Below are 14,565 nucleotides of genomic sequence, written 5' to 3' on the forward strand. Positions count from 1 at the left end.
ACCTCAGCAGAGAAGAATTACGACGTGGGAGACAAGGAATTGCTGGCTATTATTGCGGCTTTCAAAGAATGGAGGCATCATCTGCAAGGAGCTGCACAACAGGTCATAGTGCTAACTGACCATCGCAATCTAGAGTTCCTTAGATCCGCTGGATGTCTTTCTCCTCGTCAGGCTCGTTGGAACTTATTTTTAAATCAATTTAACTTTGTTATCTCGTACCGTCCAGGTTCTCATAATGGGAAGGCTGATGCGTTATCCCGAATCCATGCTGCGGATTCCGTACCTGGAGCCCCGTCCAAGACCATTCTATCTGATGCCAATTTCATCGGAGTTATCCACGATCAGGACTTGTGGAAGGAGTGCAGGGAGGCCTATGAAGGTGATGTATTTCTGGCCAACACACCTGTGGATATTAATCTTGTCTTTAAGGGTGGCATGTGGTTCGTTCAGAGATCGACGTATCTACGTCCCTGAGGTCGTCCGTCTGCAGATCCTCAAGTGTGCACATGACTCCAAGTTGGCTGGTCACAGGGGGGTACAGAAGACACAAGAGTTCCTGAGCCGATTCTTCTGGTGGCCAACTTGCCTGAAGGATACCAATGACTATGTTCTCTCTTGCGAGGTATGTGCCCGTTACAAGACTCCTCATGTGGCACCTACGGGTCTTCTACAACCATTACCTGTTCTGTCCCGCCCTTGGGGGTCTATATCAATGGACTTTATTGTGGAGCTGTCTACATCGGGGGCATGAATACAATCATGGTGGTAGTTGATCGCCTGACTAAAGCTGCTCATTTTGTTCCGTGCACCGGCCTCCCCTCAGCTAAAGATACAGTGAACTTGGTTATACAGAATGTCTTTTGGTTGCATGGGGTTCCGGATGAGATCATCTCTGACCGTGGAGTACAGTTCACTTCAAGATTCTGGAAGGGGTTTTGCTCTGCACTCAATATTAATGTCTGTCTCTCTTCTGCTTACCATCCCCAGACAAATGGTCAGAATGAGCGTACCAACCAGACGCTGGAACAATATCTAAGATGCTATGTCAGTCATCCCCAGGATGATTGGTTGGAGTTGTTGCCGTTAGCCGAATTTTCATATAATAATTCTCAGAGCGCCTCTACTAAATTTACACCTTTCTTTGCCAATCTGGGTTATCATCCGTGTATTTTACCTAGGTCTCCAATTAATTCTCCGGTTCTGGCAGTGGAGGAAAGGCTGACTGCGATGAGACAAAATCTGGAGGTTCTGAAGGAATCCCTGACCACAGCTCAAGAACGTTATAAGAGATCGGCTGATAGATTCCGTAAACCTGCACCCATGTTCAAGGTAGGAGATTCCGTGTGGTTAGCAACTAAGAATCTGAAGTTAAACGTTCCTTCACAAAAACTTGGACAGAAATTCATTGGCCTTTTCAAGATCAACGGTATTGTGAGCTCTGTGACCTGCCAGCTGAAGCTGCCTAGGACAATGAAGGTACACCCAGTTTTTCATGTATCTTTACTAAAGCCTGTATCTCCTAATACCTTCCAGGGACGTGTTGTGCCACCTCCGCAGCCTGTGGTGATTGATGGGCAAGAACAATTTGTGGTGGAGGAAATTATTGATTCCAGGATTCGCTGGAATCGGCTCCAATATCTGATAAGATGGCAGGGATATCCCCCTGAGGAAGACTCTTGGAAACCTGTGGAAAACATCAATGCCCAACAGAAGATTTCTCATTTTCATCAGAGATTCCCTGAGAAACCAGGCCCAGGATCGTCCTGAGGCCACTTCTAAGGAGGGAGTAATGTCAGGACTCTGAACATTTTTTACCTTTTGTGCATTACTGCCCTTTTTCAAGATGGCGTCTTTGGTCTCATGTGCACTGTGTCTTCCTGCTATAAAGCTCCACCCCAGCCTTCAGTCTGTGCTAGATTATTCTACCTTGCATCCAGCTCCTGACCTCTGATTACTCCCTGGCTGTACACCTGCTCCTGTGAACCTGTGTGGTGATCCTGCTACTCTGCTCTGAGTTCCTGCTGCATACACAAGCTTCCAGTAATCCTCCTTCATCTGCTGCTCGTGTTTACTTCTATCTGCATTTGCTGGACATGTAAGCTGTTGCTGCTTTGCAATAACCTGAGACTATTAACCAGGCCTCCCTGGTTCAGCTAAGATATGTTTTGAAATGCCTTATAAGCATATCTATCTGTGTCTGGACTAGACAAGGATTTATTCGTGTCAAGTATCCTCAAGAATAACTGTGCTTCATAGACTTTCTGCTTGATAGCATTCTCCTCTGAAGTTTCCTATAGACTGCTAAGCTGCGTTTATTATTTGCACCAAGTGTTGTGGACTTGAGTTTCTCTCTGCAACTGTTTGAATCACCGTGTGATAATATAGACTTTACCACTTATAAAACTGTGTCCTGTAGTTGTCTTGTTCCATGCAGAGAGTCTCCTGAGTTATCCCCTATAATTATTACAGTGCCCTGATCAATGCTGTTACTGGGAAAGTCCACTTAACCACCGACACATAAACAAGTGCTTGTGGCCAGGGACGCTACATTTCCCTGATGGCACACTGGGCAAACCTAGTGGAGTCTGGGACTGGGTCGGACCCTGGGACTTCACAGGTGCTACCAACGCCTACAAGGACGGGACCTAGTTCCATCAGGGCTTCCTCCACCTCCTTCACCAGTTCCTGCACCCCCTCCTCCTCCATAGCCTTCATTTCCAAATTGTTGTCCATATCATATTGGATGCACTGTAGCGCTGCCTCGGAGAAGCGGCAACAGGCTCTGCTGAAACTAATTTGTTTAGATGAAAAACAGCACATCGGTGCACATTTGTTGAAAGGTATAAAAGACCAGACAGATTTGTGGCTCTTGCTGCTGAATCTACAACCAGGAATGGTCCTGTGTGATGTATAGAAACACATGCAGCAGCACGCTCCAGTCCCGAGTGGCGGCGGCAGTGACGAGTATTGATGCAAGAGACTCACGTGAGTTTCTCGCATTGCACTTTGCAAGTGTGACCCCGGCCTAACCGTCCTGCTTTTGTGTCTACTCAAACACTCACTGCTCAAAATTAAAGATATCTTTGTGTGTGGACCAGATTGAGATGGGGAAAGAAAGAACACAGGGAGATATTTCCCAGCCCAGTCTCATCTCATCTTCTCAGCATCAATTGGGTGGTAACGAGGGAGAAGGATGCTGAGGAGGAGAAACCAGAGATGGTAGCCTGCGCAACAGAGGATACGATCCACACCAGCTTCACTCTGTCTGTTCAGTGTGGATGAGCTGAATAGGAGGAGAAGGGAGATTCATCCTACTGGTGGGGACAGGCAAGTCTTGCCTGCTGGGAATATGGCACACATGGCTGACTTTATGACCTGCTGCTTTTCCCTTGATTGTCATGTTATACGCATTTTAGCCAACAATTGCTGGTTGTACACCCTTCTTGACCCACACTACAAGGAGAACTTTCCATTTCTCTTTCCTGGTGGTGGAAAGGAATAGTAAAATGGTGCAATATGAGAAGACCCTAGCCAAACAATTAGTACAAAAATTCCCATCTTGCAACACTTGCGATAGAGCTCATAGTTCCATGGACAACCAAGAAGTAGAGACGAGGGAGACACACACCAGATCTAGCAGAAGCAGGGGAAGACTATCATAGGTCTGCGACAGTTTCATTAGACCCTCACGGTGCCCAGACCCTGATCTGTGGGGTACTCTGACAAGGAAGGAAAAGTTTTGGAAGGTGGTGAAAGAGTACCCAGCTGACCATACCAGCGTCCTCCTTGATTCCTCTGTGCTGTACAACTATTGGGTATCCAAGCTAGACACCTGGCAGGAATTGTCCTTCTACACCTTGGAGGTGCTGGCCTACCCTGCTGCTAGTGTTGCCGCCGGGGGCATAATAACTGATACAATTCTCTTACATATATATTTGACCCCAGGAGTAAATGTTTTCAACTCTTGTACATAGTGCATAGGCTTTCCCTGTCTAGGAGTCCCACTCCTTGCAAATGGTAAAAATAGATTTACGAGGCCCTCCTCTGCATGTCTTCCAGGGTGTATTGGAGTGCCTCCATCAAATTTTTTTTATTACACGTAGTGCATACACTTTATCATTGTAGGAGTCTCACTACTTAATAATGAGATTAAGATGTTTTCTCAGGCCCTCCTATATGTATCTTCCAGGGTATATTACCGTCCCTCCTTTTAATTTTTGCTAGGCCTTGCACGTAATCCATATGCTTTACCAGTGTAGGAGTCCCATTCTTTTTAAATCTCTGGACATGAGTTTCAGAGAAAATGGCCATGGACAGTGATTCACCACGCACTTCCTGTACGCGTAGGTCCTCCTCTTCAGGCGCCGGTCCGTTGATGCGTTGCCTGTCACTCTCTTCACCTGAACTGCTCTGACCCTTTGCTCTTCAGTAGTTACAGTGAATGCAGCCTTCTCAACCCCATCGTTGTTGTGGGGTATTTCTTCAATTTTTAATACAGCAATGGTGGTAAGATCTTTACTTTCCATAGTCTTTATTCAGCACATCAACAGCTTTAGATTCATACAAGTCAAGTTCTTGCTTTCTCCCATCTTGTTCTATTTCTCGTTCCTCATGTCAGTATCATCTGATGGAAATGAGTGTGACAAATTCTGTCTCTTTGTACAATCTATGTGTCTTTCAGGGTATATTGCAATCCTTCATTCAAATTTTGGGCAGCCCTTGCACTTAGTTCATAGGTTTTACAAGTCTAGGAGTCCCATGATCTAACAATTTTAAGAGAATATTTATGAGGCCCTCCTTTATGTCCAATACATGGTGTATCGGAGTACCTCTTTTTTTGGCAGTTCTTGCATTGTCCGCATAGGCTTTGTGACTTTCAGAGTCCCTCCTTCATAAACTGTCCATATCTCACATACCACATGCCCAGATAAGGTAGTAAAATGTTAAAATTACATTTACTGGTAAATGTTTTTTTCACCATTGAAAGCAATGAGAAAGTGGTAACACTCAGCCAAAATGCTACCTGTGATGGCCCAAGGAGTGGAGGAGGCTTTTTTTTTTGCTTTTCAATTTATCCTTGCATACAAGTCATTATACAGGAAAGAAAAGTTTCCTAACATTTTTTTCATGTAAAATCCATTTTATCTTCAGTTTTGGATGTTTTATTGCCAGTCTGTAAGTGGCGTATTACTCTGACAACATTGTTCCCAGCAGCGACCTGGGAGTCAGAGATACATCCAGGCGTCGTCCCCATGCTGTTCCCATTCCATCTGAGTGATTTTCCTGTCTCCCCTGCCCTACTCTCAGGGTCTTCCGGAAAAATGCTCCAGTTCCCATTGACTTCAATTATACTCGTTATTCGAGCGTTCAACTTGCTCGATTCAAGTAATGAGCACTCAAGCATTTTAGTGCTCACTATTGATGAGCGAGTGTACTCATTACTCGGGTTTTCCCGAGCACGCTCAGGTGGTCTCCGAGTATTTGTGACTGCTCGGAGATTTAGTTTTTGTCTGCGCAGCTGCATAATTTACGGCTGCTAGACAGCCTGAATACATGTGGGGATTCCCTAATGACCAGTGAACCCCCACATGTACTCAGGCTGGCTAGCAGCCGTAAATCATGCAGCTGCATTGACAAAAACGAAATCTCCGAGCACTAACAAATACTCAGAGACCACTTGAGCGTGCTCGGGAAAACCCGAGCAACGAGTATACTCGCTCATCACTTGTGCTCACTAATCACTAGTCATTATGCCAGGAACTGTGCAGTATTTAGATGTAAGAAAACTCCACAGTTTTAGATATCTTTGGAAAATTGTCAGCTTGATCTCACATACTGCATTTAGACAGCCAGTGAGAAAGAAGTCAGAGCTAGTTTTAGCTTGATCCCATGGATACAGGTGGGCCTACATAGGAGTGGCATAAAACAGTAGGATATTCTTTATTTAAGACTATTTGCAAAGTTGCCTAACTTTCTGTTGGTGGATAACACACCTATTCACTTTGTCTATGCTCTGATTTACAGTCCATGTATCTGGAGTGACTCTACGCAGTAATACCTCCGGTCCGGTCATTGCTGAGAAGGAGGCGGTCTCTCTCGTTTGTTCTTCCTATGGTACAGATGTTAATTACAACTGGACACTAATGGAGTTACCATTGCATCAAAACTCCCGATATAACCTGATTAATGGTAACTCAACTCTCATCATCAGTCCGGTGACGAGGAGCGATCAGGGAGCATTCACTTGCCGAGTCTCCAACTACCTGAACAGTCAACTAAGTAACCCCCTAAATCTGACATGTGAGTACACCTTCACGTCACGTAAAACTTTAAATAAAAGCATTGTCCACCTTCCATCATTTTCTGTACATCGGGATGGTTTCCAATGTATGTTTTTGGATGGAAGCCACAGTATTCAGTGACATTTGTCATTTATGAGGTCCAATATAAAAAAAAAGTTATGAGACATAGGTTTTTTTTTCTAACTCCTATATTATATGGAGTCATTACACACAGAGTGATCTATTTCAAGTGTTTATTTCTGTTAATGTTGATGATTATGGCTTACAGCCAATGAAAACCCAAAAGTCATTATTTCAGTAAATTAGAATACTTTATAACACCAGCGTGAAAAAATGATTTAAAAATCCGAAATGTTGGCATACTGAAATGTATGTTCAGTAAATACACTCAATACTTGGTCGGGGCTCCTTTTGCATCAATTACTGCATCAATGCGGCGTGGCATGGAGGCGAACAACCTGTGGCACTGCTCAGGTGTTATGGAAGCCCAGGTTGCTTTGATAGCAGCCTTCAGCTCATCTGCATTGTTGGGTCTGGTGTCTCATCTTCCTCTTGACAATACCCCATAGATTCTCTATCGCATAAGGTCAGGCAAATTTGGTGACCAGTCAAGCACAGTGATACTGTTGTTTGTAAACCAGGTATTGGTACTTTTGGCAGTGTGGACAGGGGCCAAGTCCTGCTGGAGAATGACATTTCCATCTCCAAAATGCTTGTCGGCAGAGGGAAGCATGAAGTGCTCTAAAATTTCCTGGTAAACGGCTGTGCTGACTTTGGTCCTGAATCCTGATAAAACACAGTGGACCTACACCAGCAGATGACATGGCTCCCCAAACCATCACTGATTGTGGAGACTTCACACTAGACCTCCAGCAGCTTGGATTGTGGCCTCTCCACTTCATCCAGACTCTGGGACCTTGATTTCCAAATGAAATGCAAAATTTACTTTCGTCTGAAAACAACACCTTTGACCACTGACAACAGTCCGGTTCTTTTTCTCCCTGGCCCAGGTAAGATACTTCTGGCGTGGTCTATTGGTCATGAGTGGCTGACACAAGGACTGTGACACTTGTAGCCCATGTCCTGGATACGTCTGTGTGTGGCGGCTCTTGAAGAAATGACTCCAGCAGCAGTCCACTCCTTGTGAATCTCCCCCAAATTTTTGAATGGCCTTTTCTTAACAATCCTTTCAAGGCTGTGGTTATCCCGGTTGCTTGTGCACCTTTTTCTACCACACTTTTTCCTTCCACTCAACCTTCCATTAATCTGCTTGGATACAGCACTCTGTGAACAGCCGGTTTCTTTAGCAATGACCTTTTGTGGCTTCCCCTCCTTGAGGAGTGTGTCAGTGACTGCCTTCTGGACATCTGTCAAGTCAGCAGTCTTCCCCATGATTGTGGAGCTACTGGAACAGACTAAGGGACCTTTTTAAACACTTAGGAAGCCTTTGCATGTGTTTTTTGTTAGTTATTCTAATTTACTGAGATAATGACTTTTGGGTTTTCATTGGCTGTAAGCCATAATCATCAATATTAACAGAAATAAACACATGAAATAGATCACTCTGTGTTTAATGACTCTATATAATATAGGAGTTTCACTTTTAGCATTGAAGAACTGAAATAAATTATTGTTTTGATGATATTCTAATTTTGTGAGAAGCACCTGTATATATCCAGCCTAAATAATAGGCATAGCAATGTAAACCGTAAACCAGTCCTATGAAAGCCAAAAGACTTTTTGGGATTCCACTAGATCAATAGAGCTATAGATTTGCTGACACATACTGTATGACACATTTTTCTCTAAACACCACATTTACCCTCCAAGAAATGGAGCTAAGAAGGCTGCTGAAGAAGTAGCAATAGATGGGTCTCCAATGCTTTGTCCAAAAACCCCATCTTACAAATAACTTGCAATGATCTAAAATCATAAAAGGAGTAACACTCGACTTATACCCTGCTGCTTTGAACCATGCTCACACTTCCCTGGTTTCCCACCCATCTCTGTTAAACGCGCCCAAGAGATATGTTGTCAACAAGACGTGACCGCTGCCGCCAAGTGTTATCACCACTGAGGTCACCAGCGTTTGGTTGTAATGGTCGTATATAGTAAAATGTAAAAGCGCTGCGGAATATGTTAGAGCTATATAAAAATAAAGATTATTATTATTATTATTATTATAGTATAAAAGTCAACCCTGTCTGATTTTGTAAAATTGTAGGACTTCTTTAACATGAATGTTTCCATCAACAGGGTTACCGGAAGGAAATATTAAGTGCGGGGCAGAGCGTTTAGATCAAAGTGTCCAACTTTACTGCTTATGGCCTGGAGGTTATCCACCGGCTGGTGTTCACCTACAGTATGAAAACACGATTCTGAGTGGGTCAGATACAAGTACTACAGTAGTGCCAATTAACCGCTTCCCCCTTGGAACACAGCTGTTTTGCACTGGAAGTCAATCTGGGTCAAATCAAGTGTGTTCACTAGTAATCGGTAAGAACTAATGAAGACTGTACGATACGCCAACATTTATGAAACACGTTGTTCAGGATGACACTTGTCCATACTACCTATTAGAGCATGTGAAGATTGTAGAGTGAGTCCCATGCTTGAAACTTCTTGTATGAGCCATAGATAGGCGTTTCTAATTACATGTTTAGACGCGCCAACCACTGCAGGAGTTAAACACTCGTTTCCTGATTATTGGCCTAACCAAACAGAGTGTAATATGGATTAACAAGATTTGAGTCATCCCTATATGACATCAATGAGGTTTTTAGGTCCTTGCCTTACACCAAGGATATCTTCTTCCACAAATGAAGGCCAAATTCTCCATATTAAATACATCAGTAAAACCTCTCCAAAGGACTACCACCTTAAAGGAATGGACAACCCCATCCTAATAGTTCCATATTGCTGCACAAAATAAAAAAGTGCATAGTAACATCACATGACTCTGTGAGGTAACATAACTGCTGCAGACTTTTTGACTCTGTCCTTCAGAGCAAAAGTTCTCGAAGTAGTAAAGAAGACCAAGGAGTAGGTAGAAGACCAAGGAGTAGGCAGAAGACCAAGGAGTAAGTAGAAGACCAACAAATAGGATTAGTCAACAAAGTAGGAAGAAGATGAAGTGGGAAGTAGACATTCAAGAAGTAGGAATATGACCTAGAAGTAGGAAGATGACCAAGAAGAAGGAAGATGACCTAGAAGAAGGAAGATGACCTAGAAGAAGGAAGATGACCTAGAAGAAGGAAGATGACCAAGAAGTAGGAAGAAGACCAAGAAGTAGGAAGATGACCAAGAAGTAGGAAGATGACCAAGAAGTAGGAAGATGACAAAGGAGTAGGAATAATACAGAGAAGTAGTTAGAAGAAAAAGAAGTAGTTAGAAGACGAAGAAATAGTAAGAAGACCAAGAATTACTAAGACGACGAAGAAGACAGAAGTAGGAAAAAGATGAAGAAGTAGGAATTCGACGAAGTAAGAAGAAGACGAAGAAGTAGGAAGATGACCAAAAAGTAGGAAGAAGACAAAGACGTAGCAAGAAGACAAAGAATCGGGAAAAAGTAGGAAGTAGATGAAGAAGTTTCAAGAAGACAAAGTAGTAGGAAAAATTAGGTAGAAGACAAAGAAGATGCATTGCTTAAACAGTATCTAACAACTGATATCACACTGATAGAATCATCATGCATTATTAGATATTGCCAGAATAACTTCATCATCCTCCTGACATTAAAATTGTCATCTTATGAGTTCAGCAAAAGAATGAGAAAGCTAATGAGTCCAAATATGTACACTCTCTGGCCCTCCCTCCCAGGCTCAATTGACTACTGCAGCTTGTACTGAGCTGTATGAAATTTCAGCAGCAGGGTGGAGGGACATTATGGAAGTATCAATCATGCTAGGTAGGTGGATATTCTGCAGCAGCAGGAAGGAGGTACATTGAGGAGCTATTAATAATGATATATTGCGGAGATTCAGCAGCAGCAAGGAAGAACATTGAGGAACTGTTAATAAGGCTAGGTGTACGGAAATCCATCAGCAGGGTGAAAGGACACTGATAAGCTGTAAATCAAGCTAGGTGGGTGGAAATTAAGATTATATAGTTCAGATCACAGTCTGTCAAATTACATAGAAAGACTAATTACAATGCAACTTTGTGATGTCCGCAAAATATTCATCTCTGACTTCATATCATGTTTTTCAGATATACCGCAGTCTTCTGGATTCGTCAATGAAAGCATTAAAGCAGTCTACAAGGGGAACAGCGCCATTCTATCAGTGACTCTAAACAGCGGGAACACTGAGGGAGCTCAGATCTTCCCTGCAACGTTCTCGTGGGTTCGCCTTGACCCAACTCCATCCAAACTCATCACTACGAAAGATATAATTGTTATGTCTAATGACTACTCATCATATATGATCATACAAGAAATGAATGAGGAGTTTAATGGAAAGTACATGTGCAAAGCTGAGAACACTATGGGAAGCAATTATTTTACATTCGTTCTCAATGTTAAGAAAGAAGGTATGAGATCTTAAGAAAACAGCTGGATTTAGCTGGAATCAAATTATCACCTAACCGGGTGTTATTATTGGCTATTTTCTATCATAATAAGAAAGCACATCACTGAGTCCAATGTAAATGAAGTAGTGTTCTTTGCAATTTTACCATGATTCACCACACATTGCTACAATGGTTCACCACACATTCCTACCATGGTGCACCACACACTGATAACATGGTGCACCACACATTCCTACCATGGTGCACCACACACTGATACCATGGTGCACCACACATTCCTACCATGGTGCACCACACACTGATACCATGGTGCACCACACATTGCTACCATGGTGCACCACACATTGTTACCATGGTGCACCACACATTGCTACCATGGTGCACCACACATTGCTACCATGGTTCACCACACATTGCTACCATGGTTCACCACACATTCCTATCATCATTCACCACACATTCCTACCATGGTTCACCACACATTCCTACCATGATTCACTACAAATTTCTACCATAGTTCACCACACAATGTTACCATGGTGCACCAAGCATTGAGTTTTGTGTGTCTTTCCCAGTAATATATGCTGGATATGATATCTGTGTGTCCCTCCCAGTAAAATAGGCTGGATGTGAGGTCTGTGTATCTCTCCCAGTAATATATGCTGGATGTGACCTATGTGAATCTCTCCCAGTAATATAGGCTGGATGTGAGCTCTGTGTGTCTCTCACAGTAATATAGGCTGGATATGAGCTTGGTGTCTTGCCCAGTAATATAGGCTGGATGTGAGTTCTGTGTGTCTCTCCAAGTAATATAGGCTGGATGTGACCTCTGTGTGTCTCTCTCAGTAATATAGGCTGGATGTGAGCTCTGCGTGTCTCTCCCAGTAATATAGGCTGGATGTGAGTTCTGTGTATCTCTCCCAGTAATATAGGCTGGATGTGAGCTCTGTGTGTGTCGCTTAGTAATATAGGCTGGATGTGAGCTCTGTGTGTCTCTCTGTAAAATAAACTGGATGTGAGCTCTGTGTGTCTCTCTCAGTAATATAGGCTGGATGTGAGCTGTTTTTCTCCCCCAGTAATATAGGCTGGATGTGAGATCTGTGTGTCGCTGCCAGTAATATAGGCTAGATGTGAGGTTTGTGTGTCTCTTACAGTAATATAGGCTGGATGTGAGCTCTGTGTGTCTCTCCCAGTAATATAGGCTGGATATGAGCTCTGTGTATCTCTCCCAGTAATGTAGGCTGAATGTGAGCTCTGTGTGTCTCTCCCAGTAACATAGGCTGGATGTGAGCTCTGTGTGTCTCTCACAGTAATATAGGCTGGATATGAGCTTGGTGTCTTGCCCAGTAATATAGGCTGGATGTGAGTTCTGTGTGTCTCTCCAAGTAATATAGGCTGGATGTGACCTCTGTGTGTCTCTCTCAGTAATATAGGCTGGATGTGAGCTCTGCGTGTCTCTCCCAGTAATATAGGCTGGATGTGAGTTCTGTGTGTCTCTCCCAGTAATATAGGCTAGATGTGAGGTTTGTGTGTCTCTCACAGTAATATAGGCTGGATATGAGCTTGGTGTCTTGCCCAGTAATATAGGCTGGATGTGAGTTCTGTGTGTCTCTCCAAGTAATATAGGCTGGATGTGAACTCTGTGTGTCTCTCCCAGTAATATAGGCTGGATGTGAGCTCTGCGTGTCTCTCCCAGTAATATAGGCTGGATGTGAGTTCTGTGTGTCTCTCCAAGTAATATAGGCTGGATGTGAGTTCTGTGTGTCTCTCCCAGTAACATAGGCTGGATGTGAGCTCTGTGTGTCTCTCACAGTAATATAGGCTGGATATGAGCTTGGTGTCTTGCCCAGTAATATAGGCTGGATGTGAGTTCTGTGTGTCTCTCCAAGTAATATAGGCTGGATGTGACCTCTGTGTGTCTCTCCCAGTAATATAGGCTGGATGTGAGCTCTGCGTGTCTCTCCCAGTAATATAGGCTGGATGTGAGTTCTGTGTGTCTCTCCCAGTAATATAGGCTAGATGTGAGGTTTGTGTGTCTCTCCCAGTAATATAGGCTGGATGTGAGATCTGTGTGTCTCCCCCAGTAATATAGGCTGGATGTGAGCTCTGTGTGTCTCTCACAGTAATATAGGCTGGATGTCAGCTCTGTGTGTCTCTCCCAGTAATATAGGCTGGATGTGAGGTCTGTGTGTCTCTCCCAGTAATATAGGCTGGTTGTGAGCTGTGTGTTTCTCTCCCAGTAATATAGGCTGGATGAGAGCTCTGTGTGCATCCAGGGTGCTGGTATCTTCATTAGCTCACATATCCACACAGCACAAGAACTATACTCATTTCATCTGCATTCGCTTCCTTCCTTGTCTATAGTATGTTTTTTCTGCCCTCTCTGGAATACTTTCTCCCCTTTCCACAGTGGATTAGTGAACAACCCTCTCCCTTTTGTTATCTCAAACACTGAGAAAAGCTAGATAGCCATGTGGAGCAAAAGCTCAGAGAGATTTGTATCTTTTATATGCGCTGTTCCCAGCTACTGTATATAAGAGACTTATAGACACCCTACAGCTAAAAACGGAAGAACATTTCTAATAAAGATTGTTTAGGAAGTTACTGAACTTTGCATTCAGGAAACAAAAGAACAATAAGAAAATATACGCACACATATACATGATCTTTAAAGTGGGATACTAGACAAAAGGAGCTATTAGGGTACTGTCACACAGTCACACTTTGGACGCTACGACGGCACGATCCGTGACGTCGCAGCGTGGTATGAGTATCGCTCCAGCGTCGTAGACTGCGGTCACACGTTGCAATCATGGCGCTGGAGCGATGCCGAAGTCCCCGGGTAACCAGGGTAAACATCGGGTTACTAAGCGCAGGGCCGCGCTTAGTAACCCGATGTTTACCCTGGTTACCAGCGTAAACGTAAAAAAACCAAACCGTACATACTTACATTCCGGTGTCTGTCCCCCGGCGTTCTGCTTCTCTCCACTGTGTAAGCAGTAGAGCCGGAAAGCACAGCGGTGACGTCACCGCGTCACCGCTGTGCTCGCTTTCCGGCTGGCAGGCGCTCACAGTGCAGAGAAGCTGAGACGCCGGGGGACAGACACCGGAATGTGAGTATGTACTGTTTGTTTTTTTTTACTTTTACGCTGGTAACCACGGTAAACATCGGGTTACTAAGTGCGGCCCTGCGCTTAGTTACCCGATGTTTACCCTGGTTACAAGCGAACACATCGCTGGATCGCTGTCACACACAACGATCCAGCGATGTCAGCGGGAGATCCAGCGACGAAAGAAAGTTCCAAACGATCTGCTACGACGTACGATTCTCAGCAGGATCCCTGATCGCTGCTGCGTGTCAGACACTGCGATATCGTATGGATATCGCTGGAACGTCACGAATCGTACCGTCGTAGCGATCAAAGTGTGACTGTGTGACAGTACCCTTACACATCCACAGGCTGTGTAAATAGAGTATACAGACAATGAAATATAATCCACGTGGTGTTTTAGTTGTTTTTTATTATATTTTTACAGTTTACAACCTATAACAGCTTCTCTTTTCGTGTTCTTTCTATAGAAATCCTCTCGGCAGGGGCTATCGCAGGCATAGTAATTGGGTCCATTGTGGCTTTGACACTGATCATTCTGGTTCTCATCCTTGTTTTAAAGAAAGACAAAAGAAACAATACAAACAATGCTGGTAAGATAAATGGAAAAGAATAAAGAATAA

At 43.7% G+C, this 14,565-nt stretch overlaps 1 protein-coding gene and 1 long non-coding RNA gene across 13 annotated transcripts in view; one reads left to right on the forward strand and one right to left on the reverse strand.

The window, feature by feature from the left end:
* Nucleotides 1-14,565, reverse strand: part of LOC143770347 (uncharacterized) — a 137,351-nt gene that overhangs the window by 81,828 nt on the left and 40,958 nt on the right. The window lies entirely within an intron of this gene.
* LOC143770343 (cell adhesion molecule CEACAM1-like) overlaps nt 1-14,565 on the forward strand; it is a 93,433-nt gene that overhangs the window by 48,799 nt on the left and 30,069 nt on the right. For all 10 annotated transcript variants that reach the window (XM_077259873.1, XM_077259877.1, XM_077259874.1 and 7 more), the window contains 4 exons: nt 6,025-6,300; nt 8,559-8,798; nt 10,512-10,832; nt 14,413-14,535. In XM_077259873.1, coding sequence (XP_077115988.1) covers nt 6,025-6,300; nt 8,559-8,798; nt 10,512-10,832; nt 14,413-14,535 — 960 coding nt within the window. The remainder of the gene's footprint in view (nt 1-6,024; nt 6,301-8,558; nt 8,799-10,511; nt 10,833-14,412; nt 14,536-14,565) is intronic.

This window comes from Ranitomeya variabilis, chromosome 4, assembly GCF_051348905.1.
Source record: "Ranitomeya variabilis isolate aRanVar5 chromosome 4, aRanVar5.hap1, whole genome shotgun sequence".
Classification (NCBI taxonomy): domain Eukaryota; kingdom Metazoa; phylum Chordata; class Amphibia; order Anura; family Dendrobatidae; genus Ranitomeya; species Ranitomeya variabilis.